At 36.7% G+C, this 21,049-nt stretch overlaps 1 protein-coding gene across 3 annotated transcripts in view; it reads left to right on the forward strand.

Moving 5' to 3' along the window:
* NLN (neurolysin) overlaps window positions 1–21,049 on the forward strand; it is a 37,247-nt gene that overhangs the window by 501 nt on the left and 15,697 nt on the right. The window contains exons 2-6 of one of the 3 annotated variants that reach the window (XM_074569936.1): window positions 10,569–10,825; window positions 12,817–13,037; window positions 13,303–13,451; window positions 18,911–19,018; window positions 20,476–20,578. In XM_074569936.1, the coding sequence (XP_074426037.1) occupies window positions 13,314–13,451; window positions 18,911–19,018; window positions 20,476–20,578 (349 nt within the window). In that variant the 5' untranslated portion in view covers window positions 10,569–10,825; window positions 12,817–13,037; window positions 13,303–13,313. Of the gene's footprint in view, window positions 1–10,568; window positions 10,826–12,816; window positions 13,038–13,302; window positions 13,452–18,910; window positions 19,019–19,851; window positions 19,882–20,475; window positions 20,579–21,049 lie in introns of those variants that run through there. The other 2 variants (XM_074569935.1, XM_074569934.1) reach the window with 2 other exon arrangements.

Here is a 21,049-nt window from a genome sequence, read left to right on the forward strand (position 1 = left end):
TGCGGCGTTTATGGCCTCAGCTCCCGGCGTGTTTCCCGCGGTCCCTGAAATAACCCTCCTTCTTTACAGGTGTGGGGGCGGGGGAGGGGGGATGACGCGAGGTCTCCGCCTGACAGTTGTTGCACCGAGTATCAGCCGTACCGCGGGAGAAACGGGCAGGAAAACAATAGCGTGAGGGCTAAGGCTGTAGCAATGGGGCTCTTCGGCAAGGGGTATGTGAAGGGAGACGGGGCAGTGTGTTTTTAATAGCTTCATAAAGAGGTGTGTCGCTATTTCACGTTATATGAGGGGTGAAATGGGCACAAATGTGTTATGGAAGGGTTTTAAAATATGGGATTAATTATTTTCTCTGCAATGAATACTAGGTGTAAATGGACCCAGAAAACCAATGTGGGAGAAGGCTTGTAGGCAGTTCTAGATGAACTAGACAAATGAGCATCATTGGAGAAATTGAGAGGACAGGAAAACATAAGCAAAGGACCAGATTTAATAGGAAAAGTGGAAATACTAGGAGGGTTACAATGGAAATACGTTGTGGTACTGAGAATGGAGCAGAATTTCAGTGTAAAATGAAGAAGATGGTTACCTCTTGTGGACTTTTGAGAAATGACAGTTGCATGCTTACTGCATAAAATGTACCATTTTTGTCATATTTCACAGCCTTTGTTCAGGTCGAATTAAGAATGAGGGCTACTTGCAGTTAGAAAATAAGATCTTTTCATAAGGCTCCTGCTGTTGGAAGTTAATCAACCAATTTGCTATTGTCAAAGTGCACAACTATTTTCTTTCCCTAATATACATTTACATTCTTTTTGTATAGTCATTTTCACTGTTTTCTGTATTTTGTGTTGACTGTCCTTGTTTGTCCTACAGATTTTTCCAACAAAAAGAAGGAAAGGAAAGAAGGGAAAAGAACAATGAAAGCTTTTTTTCTTTAGAAAAAAATGAAAAGGTCTATCTTTGTTTCTAATTTCCATTTGGAAACTAAAGATAGCTCCTTCTTAAGTAATAATAAAGTATTGGGTATTGATTAAAATATTTTTTTTATCACTTATTGTAAGTACACCAGGGAGTGATCACTGCACTTTGCTAATTTTGATTTTTTTTTTTTTCCAGTCATCATTTGAGTGTGCCCAAATAATTTGTCCACAAAAGAGAGTGATCTTGAATGCCTGATAGTGACCTCAGACTTCCAGAAGTTAAGCAATTGGCCACAGAAATGTTGAATAGCAAAGATTCTCAGCTTCTGTTTTTCCCAAGGGCATTTTGACATGAGATGAAAAAGACAGTTCTTAGCAAGTTTCAAGTATCATGCCTTATGTTGAGTAAAACTACATTAAGGGTTTGATTCTTTTGGTTAAAATAGGCAGCTTTTGGGAGGGAGGCTATTTCCAATTAAATATTTTTCCTGTTGGATTCCAAAAGATTCAGGCTCTAGTAGAACAATTTGTCTATTACAGTTTGCAGAACAAAATTTTTCCCTGGACTGGCTGAGACAAAGATGTTAGGCTCAGAAGCATTTTGTGGACTGAATTTGACCCACAGAGCACCAGTTGGGCCACACTAAGCAATGCAATTAATGTCTTTTGAGGACATACCTCTTCTATTGTTCTCTCTGTAAAGGAAGACATGCCTGGCTTGGAAAGATTTCATTTAGATGGTTTGGATTAATTCAAAAGTCTGCCCTTTCTTCTACAGGAGACAGGGTGAGGTACTTCAGAAAGCACGTAAGATAGCATGAACATTCAGTACTATCTGTTCAGAACAGTCTAGGAATTGGGGACTTTCCAACACAAAACCAGCTGTATCATATTATCTTCTACAAAAATTTATCCAGTAGTATATTTTTACATTGGAGCTGCCTCCTAAAACTGTGTTTGATCCCTTCCTGAGTTATGTTGGAGGCGACAGGAAAACTTGATCCCCATTCATTCTCTCCATCTTCTTCATGATTGTATATACCTCTGAAGTACTTCCTCTGTTGTCTGGTGTTTTTTTTTTTTTCTTCCAATATGAAGAATCCCAGTATAGTTAGTTATTCTTTGGGTGGAGTCCATTGCTGACTGCAACTGATTGTTACTAACTCATCATGACTTGGTAGAACAGGAGAAGGTTTTGGCAGGTGAGAGAGCAGAAGATGAGAGAGTTCGTAACTGTTGGGAGGATCAGAACTGCACATAGTATGTGTGTGCTTCATGTTATTACAGAGTGAGTTAATGAATCTGTGTTTTGTTCTCTGCTCTACTAAATCCTATCATTTCCTTGTGTTTAGCTATTTCTTGGCTGATGTTTTCATTAGACTTACTAGATTAGCTCACAGCTCATCACTTTATATGTAGTGTCAGAAGTGTGTGTCAGTTCACATTTATTAAGACTGAAATTCACTTTGTTTTAAACTTTACTCAGTGTTTTGACATTCATTTGTGGCTGCCTTTAGTACACTGCATTATCATCAGCACATTATCATCAGTAAATTTTGTCACTTCATTAATCCCACCTTTTTCTAGATGAGGTATAAATATATGAAAGAATACAGAACCTAACACATAAATCTGCAGAGCTCCACTGGTCACCTAGTTCCATGACTGGTTGCTCTTCAAATAAAAGTGAGCAAGTCAAAATGATCTGCCATGTTTGCACTGAATGGCATGTACTTTACCTGCTCTTAGTATTGCTAACATGATAGACAAGCAGCACCTGAGAGTGCTGTAGAGAGAGGGGCCTTAAAAGCAGTATTTTTTCCAGTGTTTCCATGGTTCGCCTGATGGTAGAACCAAACAATAGGATAACCCTAATGAGCACCTCCTGCATCAAATTCAGTGTAGTACCCTTACTGTCTGCATACAAGTGTTGAAAACTCTCACAACTTCCTTTCTAAGATCCTCCAAGCAAGTCGTGCTGTGACGGAGGTTTACTGTGACACAGAATGGATTCAGTTCACAAAATGGTTTTGAAGCCTAGTTTAGCAGCCCTAGTAATTTTGGGGTTTGGGTTGGGTTTGCTTGGTTGTTAGGGTTTTTTTTTTTTCCTAGTACAACGGATACCATAATTTTAGAGATCGGACACTCTGTGGAAACAGTGTCCTGACACTTCTATGTTCACTACTGGGTGGAAATCACCTCCTGTTATGAAAATCAATCAGGACAGTTTCCAAATTCTTTTATTATTTTTTCTAGAGATGGTTGGAGAAGGCTGAGGGGGAAGGGAGAGGATAAGTAACCTGTAACATGGTATGCACATATATGAGTTCCTACTTAAGGTCTGGATTTTCTGTTAGTCGCCACAGAATGCCTTTTTCAATTACTTTGCTGTTGATATTAATTCTGTTAGAGAAACCAGTAAACATTTGTTGCCAGGTAGTAAGGTGAAAAGCAGCACTGGGGGTACTGTGTGTGTCAGTAAAGATTTTAAAATGTTTGTATAACTTGCAACTTTTTGACTCGCTCACATTTATTTGAAGAACTAAAAGTGTATCTGTTACAGGATTGTAATCAATGTGGAGTGTACAGTGAATTAAGTTGCAGATAATCCTTTTTTTCTGAAAGACGTAGTAACAAAATCGATGGTTTAGTGTTAAAAGGCACTAGATTTTCTTCTATTCCTTCAAAAGCAGCTTAAGGGTGGAAAAAAACCAGTTTCTAATGGCAGTTACGGAGCTTTAAATTAGGAAGTACTAAACATGCTATCGAGATCTATCTGTGCCAAACACGGTCATGACAGAGCCAAGTACTTTTCTTAGGAAAATGGCCCAGGAATTCAAGGCATGTATTCACTGTTCGTATACTGTCAAGAGCCAAACAGATGAAGGGACTGAGAAGCAAAGTGCAACAAGGACTTCGAATGTGTTTGCCTGGCAGGAAAAAGGGATGACTTACCTTGTAGGGCTGTAGTCTCATTCCTTTGGCTTAATTGAAATAACGTTGCCCTGCGTTTAGCTTTGAGCTATTTAACTGTACTTTGCTTTTTTCCCCATTCTAGTTTTTGCCTCGGGTTACTCAGTCCTCTGCTTGCTTCACATCGTTTTGTCCATGCCTTACTATTAAAGATACAGTTACTTCTTGTCTGAAACTGTGAGTCAAAATTGGAATGATATTGAGATACATTTAAAATCCAGGCAAGAATTAAGGATCTATAAATAATGCAAAGATTTTCAACTATTAAATTTGTGCCTTAAAATCCATCCTGAGAACACAGACTGACTGCAACATATCTTATGTTATATTGGATACTGCTGAATACTCATTGCTTGTTTCTGAAATGCTTTTCAACTTCTTCATTTAAAGGAAAAAACAAAATGTACTCTATTCCATATGAGGCTTAATTGTTACAAAGCTTCGCTTAAACCATGGCTGTCTGCTATCATTTATATGGGTTTGGTAGCACTTGAGTCTCACTTATAGGGAAATGTCAACATAGGGCATATTATTCAAGTATTAAATAATTTGTCCTGAGGCAAACTGTCAGTTTTTATATTGCCTTATTGGGACATGTCTAGTTTTTTGTGTTTGGTTTTTGTTTGGCTTTTTTTGGTTTTTTGTGTGTTTGGTTTTTTTTAGCAAGGCCGCTAGGTGGAGTCAAAACACTGAGACCCTGTGGGTTGCAGGTGTCTGATGAATAATAACTGGTTCTCCTGCAGTCTGTAAGGCTAGGAAGTGTTTAACTAGGATCTGCTATTTCAAAAGATAAAAGGGCCAAAATGGTCTTACCATTGTTCTTAATTTTAAACTGGCAGCTTTTAGAAAGCTTCACAGAGTAAATTACTGATTGAAAAAGTTGTTCATTGTGATTTGTAAATCTGCTCTTATATCTGTGAGAATGTCCCCTGAAGTGTACATGAGGCGCAACAAGAAAAACTTAATTGTATTATTTGTCATTAGAGTATTTAAAAGCCAGAAGATGACTAAATTATCTGAAATTGAGACCACTTTCTGTCTTTCTCTCAGTCTTCTTTTTTAAAATCTTGTCTCCCACTTTATCCCTGAAGCTGTTATCCCAGACCTTTTGTCAGCAGCGCACGTATTTTTCCATCCTACACGAAGCTGATATACTCTGATTTTTGTGTGTCTACATGGAACAGTCAGATCTATCAGCAAGTACAGTAAACCGGTCTGTATATGGGTTTCCCAGAAATAAGTTTATTAATACACTTTCTTTTGTAAAATTGTACTTGTCATTGTAACTAATAATATTTAGGTGAAGATTAATTTGAAAACTGGAAATACCATTAATCTGCAAAACCCAAAAGAGCAATTTTGGATGGAGTCATAGCTACCAATATGTAATCAGAGTTAAATCAGATAGCAGGTTTAAATCTTGACTGTATTATAAAGTGATTATCAGTAGTAGGAGCATATTCTGGGCAAGCTTACAGGTTTTTGTGTTTGTATTTCCTAAAGCTGGTACTCCCCTTTGCTGCCTCCGCTTCACAGACTGTGGCTTTCTTGTTTTATTTTAATAGCATTAATGGAACATGCTAACAAAGGGTTGCTTGGCATGTTCCAGTCACAGAAAATGTTTCTAAACAAAACCAGACTTACATAAATGTTTAATATGTTTAAAATACTTACTGCACAAGTTAAAAATCAGTCTGTAAATTCAATTGCTTTGCTTGTCTTTGCAGCAGTTACGTTGGCCACTGTATTGCTGTAATACAGTATTATAAAGGTCCTCCTCCTTTTTAAAATCAAATCAAATTTGTGTTTTCCAGAAACAGCAGGTAATCAAATTGTAGATTTGTTGGTAAAATAGATTACCTGGCATTCTAGCAAAAATAGCAATGATTGCAGTCTGTATTTACAAGCTTTTTTTCTCTTCTTAAAAATTCTCTATCAGAAGTAGCTACTAACCTTTTAAGTTGTTATTCAACTTACACTGCTTTTGTTAGAAACTATCATTCTTAGTGCTTTGGGGATTGGCAGATTAATACCATAATTTGTCAAAACGGTTGCTTCTATAATACTCCTTGTAGCCGAAAGTCCAAACAAAATTTTCAGTGCCTTTCCTTCTGAACTTCGCATAGATGGATGAAACAGTGTGCAATGCATGATATATTTCAATCTGCTTTGTATGTCATTCCACTGCCATTAGATGCAAGAGGACTGGCACAAGAAAAAGGGCAGGGCAAGTTGCCAACAGAGTCCAGCTGGATATTCATAGTAAAAATGCAATGTAAATAAAGGTGCTTTAATTTTGAAGGACTTCGTAGGAATGTAGGGACTGGAAGGGACAATTGCGGTGATCAAGTTTAGTCCTGTGCTATCTTAGGTAACCAAGGAATATAATCCATTTTATAAGGTAATCAAGCTCCATGTTATAAATAGAAGTGGTTTCACTTCCTGGGGCTTACTGGGCAGCTGTTTCAGAATCTCACTGCCCTGTAACTCACGTTACAAACGTCTCTTAAAATTCAAGCTTACATGTATTCCTGACCAATTTATTCTAATTTGTTCTTTTGTCAGTATTGCCTCTTAGCATCAATAGCTGTTTTCACTTTGGGGCATTTAAATGGTATGATTAATGACAGCAATCATCCTGAGACTTTTTTTTTGCTAGGCTCCATCCATGTATTTCATGTGTTTATAGCAGTAGTGCAGCCTTAGGTGGCTATTGACACTTTTGACCCTGGTTTAGGCCAGCACAACTGTTTTGAAGTCACACATAGATGATGGAATTGATAAGCTGCATTTTTTTGGTCCACTTATTTTTTCACCTCTATGCCAGCCTGACTTGTTTTGAAGTATGACCCCAGTTATGCTGCTGTCATTGATGCAGTGGTGTGCAGGGACAGAAAGTAGCAGTGCAGGGAGGAATGGCAAAGAAGAATATCCTAAGGCAATGCTGCTACTGGACATGAACCTTATCCTTAGCCCAGGCTTGTTTAGATATGTCTACCATTCTACACTGCACTACAGAAAATTGAGCGTAATATCTGACACAGTTTGAACTAGTCAGTTCAGGCATTAGCAGCAGCCTACCCATGACCACATAGAGTAATTGCAGTATGCAGGTAACATTATTTATAGACCTACATTTGTTTATCCTTCCGTCTAATTTAAACTGAATCAACTTCTGATGTCTGAGTCCAAGCAACAGTTGGCTCTTCTGTAATGTTGCTGCCATTTACCAAAAGCAAGCCTGAAATAATCATTGCTTCTTGTTGGTTCAGATGCTACTTGAAGAAAGCCGTTTGCTGTTGCATCTGGTTCCTGACATTGTGAATAGACTTTATTTTGCAATTTATATCTGAGAAGTTAACGTTTCCCTCAATAAAACAATTTACTGTACTATTTTCTCTCTAACAACAAGATAAGTGTAGTAGCAGAGCATTTTTGAAAGCCATACTATTTTAGCTGTACTCATCTTTCTTGCTTTTTAATAGTCTGTTTAATGTCTAATTTTGGCATTGTTCCTTTGTTTCTTTCTTGAACAAATAAAATTGATAGTTTACTAACTTTATTTCAGTATGTTACATGGAGTTTGGAGAATTTATTTATTTATAATTCTATGTAGAAGAAGAATATTAAATACTAAGCCATGAAAGAAACAGCCAAGACTTCACCTGTGCATATATTTTTACTTACAGCTTTTTTTTATTAGTCTGGTGTCAGTTACATGGGCCCTAAGTACAATCTGATTGACTGGTAGCAAGGTAACAACATATGTCTGTAAATGATTATTGGAAGAGTTGCATCTAATGATTGTTTTTATGTGAAACGTTATGTTACAGTTTGTGAAGGCCCACCTTCATTTGGTCAATTAGAAAGACTTACAGGTCTTTCTGAGTTTGTACAGCCTTTGTTAATCTACATAAATGATTGCTTCCTTGTATCATCAGGAGGAGACAAGGTGTCAGCATTTCAAAACTAGGCAGCTGCATGTTTTCCTATCTCTAACAGATGGACAGTCACTTGCTGGCATTTATGGCAATTGCTTATAAAGCTGTCAAATTTTTATGTGTATTCCTCAATGGAACTAGACAGCATACAAAGAAAATCAGGTGATATCTTTTTTTTTTCTATTTAAAAGTAGTGTTCTGCAGAAATCGGGGATCCTGCATTCAAGTTCATGGAATCAGTCCAACTTTAATTACTAATTAAACTTGGACAGGCTAAAATTAATATAAACTTTTGGTGCTATGACTATTTTGGTGTCTGTTTCATAGTTGGTCAGTGAGACGGCTGTGTTTTCTACATGCCTAGGTGAATGTAATGAATGACAGAAAGCTGTAGGTTACCTTTAAAAAAAGACTACCCGCTTCGTATCAGGCACTTTAGCATAGTTGTCAGCTTTTATGTTGTCCAGGCTGTTGTTTTCCTTTGATTCCATTTTTCTTTTATTTTGACTTCAATTTGGCACATTTCGTATTCTTTCTGATAATCTTGAGCGGGGGCAGTGGTGGTGTGGAGTGTGTAGAGTTCAAAGCCTTGAACCAACTTTTGAGGTGGTTCCCCTTCAGCTCCCATGAGGTTGTACCAGAGCGGCACTAGCAATCTGTGAAAAACTAGACATAATGCAGTCCAGTGGGAAGCTGTTCATGGCTTAATGAAGTACTGTTCTTTAATGGATTTGTATATTCAGGGTAGAATTCAGTGGTTTTGGAGGGTGGGAAACAAAACGCATTCTGAGAATGCTAATACTTAACCTTTTGCTTTTGTGAAAGCAGCTTCATTTATTATAAATTTCTAACTGAGACTCAGTTTCAGTACTCCAGTGGACAAGCTTTTAAGGCATTGATATCAGACCTGTGTTGGTATCAGAGAGAAAGAACAGAGGTGGAAGGAGTATTCTTTATTCAGGCTTCATTTTCAGAGTTAAGTTATCAATATGCTGGACATGGATGTTTCTGTATGCCAATAGAAGGGAAAAGTAAACATCTTGTCTACACTGGTATGGTAGGATTTGAAGAAACTATTGTAACACAAGGGAAAGAAAATTCTTATCATAAAGTGTAGATAGAAATGTTGTCTTTCATTTTTGTCTTGCATAAAAATTATTTTGGCTAGGCTATTTCTAGACAATTTCTCTTACAGACAAGTCAGACTCTTAATAAAAAGTCTTGCCTTCAAACAGAAGCCCTGCATGTGGTTCTTTTCAGATCGTTGGCGTTTCACTCTTCTGCTTTGTTTTTCCTTCAGGCTAAAATTGCCTATCCTTTTATGCATGCTCTCTGCATTATATGCCAAAACCTATCTGAGCACTTATGAACATACCAGACGGGTTTTGCAATAAAATTAATACAGGTACAGCGGCTAGCATTAAGATAAAAAGGTATTTAATATAAAAGTGTTATGTAAACATCCCTTTTAGTAGCAAGCTCTCTGTGTGTGTTCTTGTATTTCTTTAGTTACAGTTGAAAATTTTAAGTTGTCATTATTGCCATAACAACATATGATTATTATTTTTTTAATTTATGCAAGTGAAATAGGGAGGCAGATAGTAAGTCTCTGCCAGCCAGAGATCTTCCTCTGATGCTTCTATGATCCTCCTATGATACTGAACACTGCAGCAAGTTTTGCTCCTTAAATGCAAGCTGTCTTTTAATTAATATCAAATTATCTCCCTCAGCAACTACTTCATACGTAGCTGAGCTATTAATGTAGTTGCCATGTGGACATCTTGTTGACTGTGTCCCCAGTCAGTTGGCCTGAGTCTGTATCCTTCTCCTTCGTGCAACCAGGTTGAGTGTTGGTTTGTTGGGGTGGGAGGGTGGAAGCCTCTATTTCTGAAGCCAGTATCTTATTAACTTATGTTTGGATTTGTTGCTCCAAGTCACTTCTTTTTTTTAATAGTGTCAAAAGGTTAGTGAAAAGGCAGATATTAATTGCACAACACACTAAGATCAGTTACGTGTGTAAACTTTTCTGCTAGCCAAATCTGAAATATAGTTGATTTATATAATCAGGATTAATAGTACATAAATTACAATAAACTTATATACCTCTTCTGGCAATAGAGTGAAGCTGCAGCTGTCTATTTAAACTCCACAACAATTAAAGACATTTTCAAGTGAGTAACAGCTAGATGTTTTCCTCCCATGGCTGATTGTGTTGCAGAAATCCTGTATAAATATAAAATTATTTGTTATAATGGACATGACCAAATGACTTTTTTTTTGTGTCTTGTTCTGTGCATCTCTGCAGTTCTTGGTCTTCATAATCCACAAATCACTCTGTGGGTTTTATTCCTTGTCTCAAAAACGCAAATACTGTCTGTTTCTGTAGAATTTCAGTAACTGTAATTCTGTTTTTCTTAGAAGATTGAATAGTAACTTAATGTTTCTGGTTTTCTCAATACCAAAGTTTTTATCCCTGCCTGCACTTAGTCATCCTCTAGATGGAAAAGGTGGAAGACAGACCTGTGATTTATTTAAAATTAGACTTAATTGATAAGGGTGATAAGGTCTGTGTATGGTCCTGGTGGACAAGCTATGGCTCTAAAAATGATTTTGTTCTTGCTTCTAAAAATATTCTGTAATTATTAAAGGCCTGGTGCTTTTTTTTTTAATGTTTGCTGTAAACTACCTCTTGAACTAGAGTCTTGCTAGGCAAAGATCATTTTTGTACTTTCAGGTCCGTTGGGCCACGGCTTATGTTGAGAATGACATTAGGAGCAGAAATTACTAGCCAGCTCAAGGCTTCTTCATACATAGCATCAGGCCGAAACCTTTTGAGATGGGACCTGTCACCAGAACAAATTAGAACAAGAACAGAAGAACTAATCAGGAAGACAAAGGATGTGTATGACAGTGTCGGGATGCTTGATATTGGAGAAGTAACACATGAAAATACTGTCCATGCCTTGGCAAATATAGAAGTGGAATATGCAGGTCAGTGTATGTTTTCTGTGATTTTTTCCATAGGGCATTCCACCTGCACTTAAAGAAATACTTAGGAAAAGATAGTGGTTCCTTACAGTTCTGATCTGTGCTGTTCTTGTGTAGAATGTGTAGAGGACTCTCAAGGGTCCTCTGGTTGTAATAATCTTTCAGGACCGCTAAGCAATATGTAACATGATCAGCTACAAAGTTCTGCTGCTTTATTCTAGAGACAAAAATCAGCATTATCAAAAACTGTGCTGTTCATCTCTTTGACACATCCAGAGAACTGCATTGTTCACCTGTTTTCTTTTTGCATGTAATGCTCCACAGTTACATTTTTTCCAGCTCTGTACAACCGCTAGGGGACAATGTGCAACAGTGTAGACTACAGCATCTGTGGTATGCATAGTACATTCAAGCCTGATAAGCAATGCTTTTTTTGGACGCTGCAGAATCTCAGACAAGCAAGTCAAATGGAACAATGGAAAGTGGAGAAAATGTGATGGTTGAGAATGGGGGAATTTTTGAATGTTTTTTTGGAAAGAAGGCTGCTTTACTTGCTCACTTCTATGTTATGGCCTGCAAGGCCCTGAAGAATCCAGGGACAGGTGTTGGTCATGCAGTCGCATCTAGATTGCTCTGAATGAATTATCAACATGTGCCAATGTATGGATGGATTTAAATGGTCAAACACAGGTCATTCAGTTAATTTGTTAATAATTGTCAATCAGAGGAGACAGGGAAAAATAAACGTGTGTCTTCGGTGGCTTTGTTCTGAAAAACTTGTCGCATGGTGGCTGCATGACTCTCAAAAAGTAGTCAGTGTAATAAATGTCAAATTGTCTTAAATCCTCTAAAAAATCTGCAGTAGCAACAGGAGTGCTGAAGATGGCCGACTTAGCTTGGAGCAAAATCTTGGCCTACGAAAAAAGAGCAGCCTGCAGCTCAAATGATTGTACTGTAATATTAGTCTGGCTTTCACATTACGTGGGATTACAGTTTAGGCACATCCAGTGAATTGACTGGTATTGATGCTGGCAGAAGGACTGAATAATCTTCATCCAAAAAGCATCCTGACAGATTCAGTTTTAATTGTACCAACATATGTGGTCTAATTATTGTAAGCCTTTTCACCAAGATGTAAAACTCTCTGCTTTAAATTAAATTAGAAGGAAAATCTGTATTTGATTCAGAAAATAGTGGCCATCAGCTTCTCAGCATAGCCACCAAGACTTGCATCTTCTAAGATGTACTTTTTTTCTCTACGTGCTATTCCAGTAGTGGGTCATATTTAAGCTTTTAAAGCTAATCTTCAAAATTGTATGTGAAATTAGCATGACTTACCTGTGAAACAGCCCATGGCATATGATAAGGATGTATTACCACAGCAAGACTTCCATTAGAACCCTGGATTTTTAAGTCTTGTGTGTCCCTTTCACATGTACGTGAAAGACCTGTGCCAGTAACTGGAACTCATTATCTGAAAAGACACAGATGACAACAGGGCTTACATTTCACTTGGAAGCTGCCAAAGCTCACTGCATCATTTTGAAACATCTTGGCATGAGGACGGGGACGGGGGGAAGTTTCTTATGGACTTCCAGAAGAACCATATGCCCATGTTTGCATTCCAAAGGTTTCTGAAGGGCTGAGAGTATCTCACGGTTTGATAAAACAACTTCGGATTACATAAAATTACAAAGCTTTAGATCACCCTCAAATATTGTTACTCTAAAGTGTGCTTTTGGGGAGGTGGAGGGAGGGAAATTACAATTGGTTTTGAGTTGAGTTAATTCAGCTAGTCATAATGATTCATTTCCATTTTAGCACTTCTATTCAATGCCATTATAAGATGCGATATTCCTTTAATAAGCAAGAAATTATTTAATCTCAAAAGTGTATTCTAAAAAATTAGTATTGCTCAGCTTCTGATCTCTAGAAGTTCAGAATGTGTAGACAGCATCTTCTGTATTTGCCTTATTGTTTCTCCTTAAACACAGAAGAGAAGATGGGGATTTGACACTCTTCTCATAACAATGTAAAAATAACTTCAGGACAGATGGGCCTCTTTGAAAGACAGAGCTTTTCACTTTAAATGCTAACATGGAAGCATCTGTGCCAGCTATGAAACAATGTCAGTCTTCACTTACAAATGGTTCATCTTTCAAAAATCATGTGTCATATATATACACCTTTCTGTTGACTTTGTTGAAGTAAGAAGGTAAGAGAATTAGGCTTGGGTAACATGATAGTTTCTTGTAAAATGTTTATTTGTTATAATGGTGTGCAGTTTTGTCCTTTTACCTATTCATTTTTTACCTTATCTGTAGCCTCTTTATTTGCTTTAAGCCTGATCAGAAGTTGCTTTGAGTACTTGTTGCTATGTCTTTTATAAATATCAGAAGGGGGAAAGTTCCTTACTTATCCTTTAACCTTAAAGCATTTCTAGCCTTCTGTGTAAGTGTTCATTGCTTTTTTTTAAACAGTGGAAAGAAGCATGTTGGATTTTCCCCAGCATGTCTCACCTGACAAAGAGGTACGCTTAGCAAGTACAGAAGCTGATAAAAAGCTCTCTAATTTTGATGTGGAGATGAGCATGAGAGAAGATGTGTTTCAGAAGATTGTTTATTTGCAGGTAAATCATGATGATATCTGCATAACTTGTGGAAACGTAGATAAAATTCCAGCAGTGAAAAGCTGTTCTCTAAAGTTAGTATCCACAGCGCTTTTCAAGATCGCCATCACTGCGTGTGTTTCCTCTGTGTCTGTACCAGTCAAATCTTTCCAGTGGGACACAGCTATACAAAGAGGCTATGGTTCCATAAAAACTTAAGCCAGTGTAACTTGGTGCTCCCACTCTTTGCCTCTCATGTTTCCATGTGTATATCCTTCTCTGTCCATAGCTTTGACTTTTGTCTAATCTTCCAGTGAGCTGGTACAAGGAAGCTAAACTAGGAGGAGGAAACCCGTCAGGAAAAATAAAATTTATTGTTTTCTGGTGGTTGAGCTCCCTGATCTGGTTTGTCCAGAGCATCACCAATGGGGACTGGGCGGGAGAAAAGAGACAATATAGCAATATATTTAAGTTGACTTATACAGCTTTTGAATTTTTGTCCAAAACTATGCTTTATTGAAGTTGTTGAGAATTTTAAATTTTAAAGTTGAGTTTTAAGTTATAAAAGTTAATGAGAACATATAACTGGGAGTTATATGTTATATGGGACCTCCAAAATTACCACTTTTGATCTGCAAATTAGACAGCTACATTGTATACTTGCTCCTCATATATTGTTTAAGTCTCAAAATAAAGCAAAGTCAAAAGATACATTTACTGTTGGACTGTTTCTATCCCTTTTTGGTTTCTGTTTAGTTTTCATTCTAATTGAGCACTTACCTTGAGGTATCTTGTATTTTTCATTTGCACTGTTCATTTTGTAGCTCAAACAGGAAGAATATTTGGTTTTGTTCAAATGCATCTGGTGACATTTAGTAATAATTCTCCAAAAGTGTAATTTAAAGGTAATGCAAAGAAACTATCTAATGCGAAAACTAAATATATATATAGTTTGTCCATCCTTCAGATGTGACTCTTCCCTTTCAATCCCACTAATTTTTAACCTTGTGATGCTGGTAATATATTGGAGCACTATTTCTTGGAGTCATTTGTGCTTTTTGTAGCATTAACTGGGAACCAGAATAATATTTGTAGCACTTTAATAAAGTGCCTTCCAGTATCATTGTCTTCTATTGTTGTATTTTCTAGGCATATTTTCAAGTGTTCTCCTCTAGCAGGGTGGTGTTGTTTATGTGTTTGTGGAGGTATTTCATAGACCCATTTTGAAGACCTTCTGCTGTGTGTTGGTAGATAGTCCCTTGTATTGATTTTCTTCCCTTCCCCCGGCTCCCTGTGCCTTACAGGGGCCTTCTCCAACCACCCTGCTCTGTTGCTATTAATTAAATGGTTTGATATGTATTTATTATTTGCTGTGATTTTCACCACCTTCCAGTGTAGTATACACAGATAAGTTTAGGGATAATATGCCATATCTGTGTATTTCTAGTTTACAGGAATTTCTGATAGTAGCTAGTGAAAACTGATTGCTGTTATTCACTAGTATTACTTTCTTATAATATTTTTTTTAAAATCTTTTTCATTTGGTGCTTTCCTACTTAATTTTCCTCTGCAGCAATACTTGGCTTTTGTAACAGTTACAATTGTTGCTTAAATCTCCATTTTATTTTTCGGAGATTTTTCTTGGCTTAGCTGCAGCATCCAAGCATCTTTTAGTGTTAGTTTTCCAGAGATGCAATCTTTGAGCCTATGTCAAATTAATAATAACTATGAAAGTCGTAGTAGTTTTTGCTGTAGTACAGATGTGAAATGGCTAATAGTGCCAGACTGAACAAGTCTTGCTATTTCCAAATCACAAACATTTTGTTAATTTTTGCTAAATTTGTAATGTTTTCTCTTGTTAGAAACTCTTAGTTGAAAAATCAGGTTCCAGGAGCATATATATAAAAAAGAAAAAGGACTTCCACAAACAGAAATGTTTTGCTGAAATCATTTTATAGGTTTAAATGAGCCAGTAAAACATTTTGATTAAATCAGGTTTTTCATGGCCTGAGGATTTAATAATTCAGGTATATTAATTCAGTTTCATGATCCTGCACAAGGACCAGATTAAATTGTGGTGAGGAGACTGAGGGCGCTCATATTCCCATGTTATTTATCATACAGTCAGTCCACTCAAAGATTAGTAAATCTGCTTGATATCAGTGACAACCGGAATATTTTTCCTCCTTTTAACAAGGCCTAAACTCTTCTAAGTTAACAAGTGTTTAGTATTCTTCCTAAATTCTGCTTTATTTAAGAACTCTTGATGGTGGAAGATGTATGAGGGTTTTGAATTTAATTAAAAAAAACAACCACTGAAAATAATCTAGTCTCTTTTTCTTCCCCACACATTAGGGGAAAAAATTCCTGCATAAATTTGTTTTGTTGAATGTGCTTCAGATCTTATTCTTTAGAAAACTTTTGTTTTGGGGTCTGAAACTTGGAAAAAAGGTGAATTTGGGAGTGAAACTATCGTTTTAAATTCTATTACTCCTAACATCTACATACGTTTGCAAGCAGAGGCATGCTTAAGAATGTTGCCAATCTTCTGCACCCACACGCCCTCAGGAAACAGCCTGATGTAAACAGCTGCTGCGGTTTTTGTTCATGATATTCTAAGTAGGTTTTGTTTCTTACTCTGTCTGAAGATTTCTTCATGGAATAAGGTAGCATGGTTGTCCAAAACAACTATGAAACGATATATAAAATCATCAGCCATGACCATTCTAAAACTTCTGGAAAGTTCCAAAATTTCATGTATGTAGTATATTTGAAATGAGCACTTCTATTGTGGAAATGATCAAAGAAACACAGGATGATGTAGACCATCCTGACCAGGCCGAAGTTCAGAGATGACTGTGGAGCACAGTTGGCTCCTGTGCCTGTGAGGGTTTATACGCTTGCTTGTCCTTAAAGATCTGACAGGTCTTTTTGAATGTGTATCATCCTTATCTTAAACATGTCTGTGATGCAGATAAACATCACAAAGGCTAGAGACTAGAAGCTATTTATTTCTTTGAAGTGTATGGAGAGATGTATAGTCATCCAGAGAACGATGAAGAACACTTCATTTTCTCCTCCTTTTTCCCAAAAGAATCTTCACTGGCTTTAATGGCTTAAAATTAGTGTTTGTGAATTCCCTTCTTCTTCCTAAAATCTTTGCTGGGTTTGGGTCCAGGAGATTTTCAGGAGCATGACAGTTCCATATGCCCACTGGAGGGGCTGGGAGATTCCTCAGAATACCTAAATAACTCAGTGAGACTTTTCACAATACTCTGTCCTTAACTGTTACTGTAATAAAAGCAGTGTCTTCTTATAGAGGTTAGAGTAATCTGTTTTTTTCTTGACCTTTCTATTTTTGAGCCTTGTGGCACAGTTAGCACACTATAAATGTTAATGTGGTGACAGTATCTGCATTTTTCACCTTTATTGTTTTGAAGTTGTGCTTTTCCTATCGCACTAGTCTTAGGCCAGAAAAAAGAACCCTGCAATTGTGGGTTGCCCAGTGGAAAAACAATATGTGAAAATTTGGATTGTTACAGATATTTTTGTGCTAAGTATCACAGCATTGACACTCCTAGATGTAGTGCTTGGTAGCATAAAAATCTTCATGAAGCTGCAGCATTTCAGGGAGTATTCTTTGCCAGAAGCAAAGGAGGAAGGCTGAGTGTCACAGGGAGTAGGGTAATAGCATTCTTTTTATCTTTGTGTTGTGAAATATTCTGTGTGGCTTGCCGTACGCATTTATCACCCGTGAAGATGGAGATGTGAGGTTTAACTTGCAGAGGACAGAGGGCATGATTTTCTTCCCTTATTTGCCTTCCAAAAGGAGATTGCCACCATTTACCTCATTTTATTTAAGAATAAAAAAAAAAGACAACAGCCAAGTGCTGCAAAAAAATCATACTCATGGTGAAAAGTACACCATGCAATCACATGGCTCAGTCATCATTGACTTCAGCTGCGTGATGACCTATAATAGTTAGGTCATCCTTTCTGAGTGTATGGATTCTTTTAAAAATCATCTGTAAACAGATACTATTAAAAAGAAAAAATTCATCATTCATCATATGACATATCGGTTAATTAGGATAAATCTGCCTATTGCTGTAGAGAAGTTAGTTTATCACAAAGTGAAGTGATTGTTGTCATTTATTTCACTGGACTTAAAAATTCTTGCATGTAGACTACTGATACATGCGTAAGAGTTTTAGGCACAATTGTATTAATGCTTAGTCTGACTGTAGCATAATGCTACTGGGACTTGTGACTCTGCAGAGTTAAAACAAGGCTAAACTGTTCTAAGCTCCTTCAGGGTTCTAAAAACCAATCTTCACTAATTTTTTAATCCTATATGTAGGGTACTGGTGGGAGTAGACATAGTTTATGTGTTATTGTGTGGATCATTTTTAAACTACAGTTGGGAAAATATCTGTTTCAGAGTTTTTATTCTTATTTATTTTCTCTAAGAATACAACTAGGTTCCTGTCATATTTTTCTTTTTAAGGAAGAGAGGTAATTTGCGCTGGCAGGTCATTAGTTGACAGTTGTACACAGTTGTGTAACTCTTTCATAAAATTTGCATGTTTCAACGTCCTTACTTTTCAGAGGTGCTAGTCAAGAATTAATTGTATGTAGGTAAGCTGACAAGACAGTTGTTAAGACAAGTCAGAGCGAATTCCAACAGCTTCATATTTGAAGGTGAACTTAAATAGAATATATGCTTTTAAACAAGTACTATAAGTTAACACCTTTTTTAAATGTTCACTTTTAGATGAGGGAAGATAAAATTGGAATGTGTACAGCATTATTTTCAGCTTAGGACAAAATGGCAAGTTTCTGAATTAAACAGTTATGCTGTAGTCAGTTTGAAGGAAGACCCTTACAGGACTGATCCATGTTCTGTTACAACCAGTATCTTGCATCTTAATGTTGGTTGCTTTAGGAAATGACTATTCAAGAATCTTCATAATGGCATTTCACAGACATAGAAATACTATTTTATTTGTTGTTACTGATTGATGTGTTCTGAAAGAGCAGATGTATATGCTCAAATCTTATGCCATCTGATAACCCTCAGTGACACATCTAATCTTTTGGGGTCTTTTAATCCTTCAAAGTTTTATGGTACAGTGTTACCTTATAGCACTAATTTTCTTCAAGTATGTATAAGAAAGCTTTCTCTACAGAAAAAGCTTAAGTGCACTGTACCATAAAATAAAAGGTCTTGCCATTATGACAGCATGTAAATGTGCTGAGATACTTGGTAGAAGAAAATTATTTTAAACCCACGCTACATCAATATAAGAACACAGTTGTTTAAGGTAACTGTTTTTGGAAAGTCCTTCACACTAAAATCTGGGATGTTCTTTTTTTACTATGGTGGTGTTCTAAAGAACAACCCTGTTCAGACCCTTTTAATGCTTGGTATGTTTCTTACGCCATCTTGTAAATTTGATTATTCTGTGCTGTCATTTCAGCAAGTCTGCAATCTTGAAAATGTGAAGCCTGAAACAAAGCGATATCTAGAGAAATCGGTTCAAGTGGGAAAAAGAAATGGACTCCATCTTCCTAAAGAAGTGCAAAATGTAAATATGAACTACTAGTTTATAAAGCAAAGGTGACAAACTATTGAAGGGATGAAATAATGGTTGTATAGCTGTACTAAGCACGTATTTGAACTTTGTGCGTTTGGACCTGCTTAATTACTGCTCTTGTCTTAACTGTTCTTAGATCCAGATCCATCCTTTAAACTTCATTCACCTTAAGGTTTTCAAATTAATCTGTTAGACACTGATGGTACTCAGTCAATAGGGGTGGTATGCATCACCTCTCCTAGCCTTCCAGAGTAAAAGAAGTTTATCTGGAAGAATTTTGTTATATATTCTGATTGCAGAGGATGCCTAAGTTAGATAGATTCCTAGCCAAGAGACCTCTCAAAAATGTTATTTGTGAGTCAAGCTTCAGAAGTATGTATACTTAATACAAAGAGACAGCTATTTTAATTTCAATTATTAACCAGTGTTGTAAAATGTGTCCTGAGATTTTAGCATTTTGACTAAAAACACCTGAGGTAGCTTAAAGGGAGCACAAGCCCCATTAAGGGAGGATTTACTTGAGCATGTAAAAGCACTTGTCACTTATGAAAATCATGAAGGAAAATTGTCAGCATCTGAGATGCTGACATGATTCTCTTTACATTCTCAGTGATGTTGTATAACAATCTTGATTTGTGACTCTTGACCTTTGTAGAAAATAATCATTCTTCAGCCACATCCTTCAGTTAGTGGGAACGGTTTCATGCGTATTTGCATTGCTTAAGGGCAACTGATGCCTCTAAAGGAATTTTGAAATACTTTATAAGGAGATAATAGTTGAATTACATTTAAGTAAAAACTTGACTAATGATCATCTCTGCCAGGTTTTGTATTTGGTGTGTATTCTTCTACTGGTAAGTACTGTGTTTATGTTAACTTGACAGTAAGGGGTAGAGACATGCTATGAGATATATTAGAAACTGTTTCAGATGGATGAATATCAGGATTTTAAAAAAGATTTTGGAATGGTCTTGTCTGGGGTGGATATTCTCTTCTTTTTGCCATACCTGTACAGTTTCAAAGGAGTGTTTTTTCAATAGGTTGCATATATTTTTACTCCCTTGATTCTCATTGATTTTAGTGGGTATTTTTACACTTAAAACTGTAATTTAGGCTTTTCAAATAAAACAAAATAATTGAACATTAGCACATAATGCTGTTCAGAGAATATACTTATGCGTTCAGTCCCCTCTGAGTTGAGAACACAATTGAAATGTTGTCAGAGCAGTAGAAATGATGTTTCTCAGGGCCCAAAGGAAGACAAAAGGGAGACTGAGGGAGAGTGAAGCATGACGCTACCTGCTGCATGTTACTTGTTCAGTGCTGGAATTCACTGTCAGATAGTAGAGAGCCTATGTGCAAAAAGTGAAATACTATTCATGTGGAGGATAGTAATTGCCAAGTTTGATATTTGTTTTTCCACTAAGTTCGGTTTATACCTGATACAGGAAATAAAGACAATGAAGAAAATATTGAGTGAGCTGTGTATAGACTTTAACAAAAACCTGAATGAGGAAAACACGTTTCTTGTATTTTCTAAGGAAGAACTTGGTGAGTAGTATGCTTGCTCTTTCCATTTCTTCAACCTTCCATTTTTACTGGAGTAATCTTTTTTGACACAGTGAATGATAGGGATGATCAAGTGAAATTCTGGCTGTTTTCTGCTCTTCTCTGTTTCCTTTTTAACCCTTTCCCAAAGTCAGTTTAGACTTACCCTTTGCAGGTGTTCATGATTTCTTCATAGATTTGTGCTTCCTGAAGTGTTTGCCTTGCATCAAGTTAGCATATCTGTTCTACTTTTTTTTTCTCTTAATTTTACACTTCTCAGCTTCTTTTCTTGGTTCTCCACCATGAGGCAATCCCTGGTGTATTATATACATTGCAATTATTGGAAAAACTTTCTGTCCCACAATGTATTTTAGCTACTTCAATGATTTAAACTGATCCAGAGATTTACTGTGACAGAGAATTTGGGGATTCAGTATCTGAAGAGCATGGCATAAAATGTGCTTTGATAACATC

The sequence above is a fragment of the Larus michahellis genome, chromosome Z, assembly GCF_964199755.1.
Source record: "Larus michahellis chromosome Z, bLarMic1.1, whole genome shotgun sequence".
NCBI lineage: Eukaryota > Metazoa > Chordata > Aves > Charadriiformes > Laridae > Larus > Larus michahellis.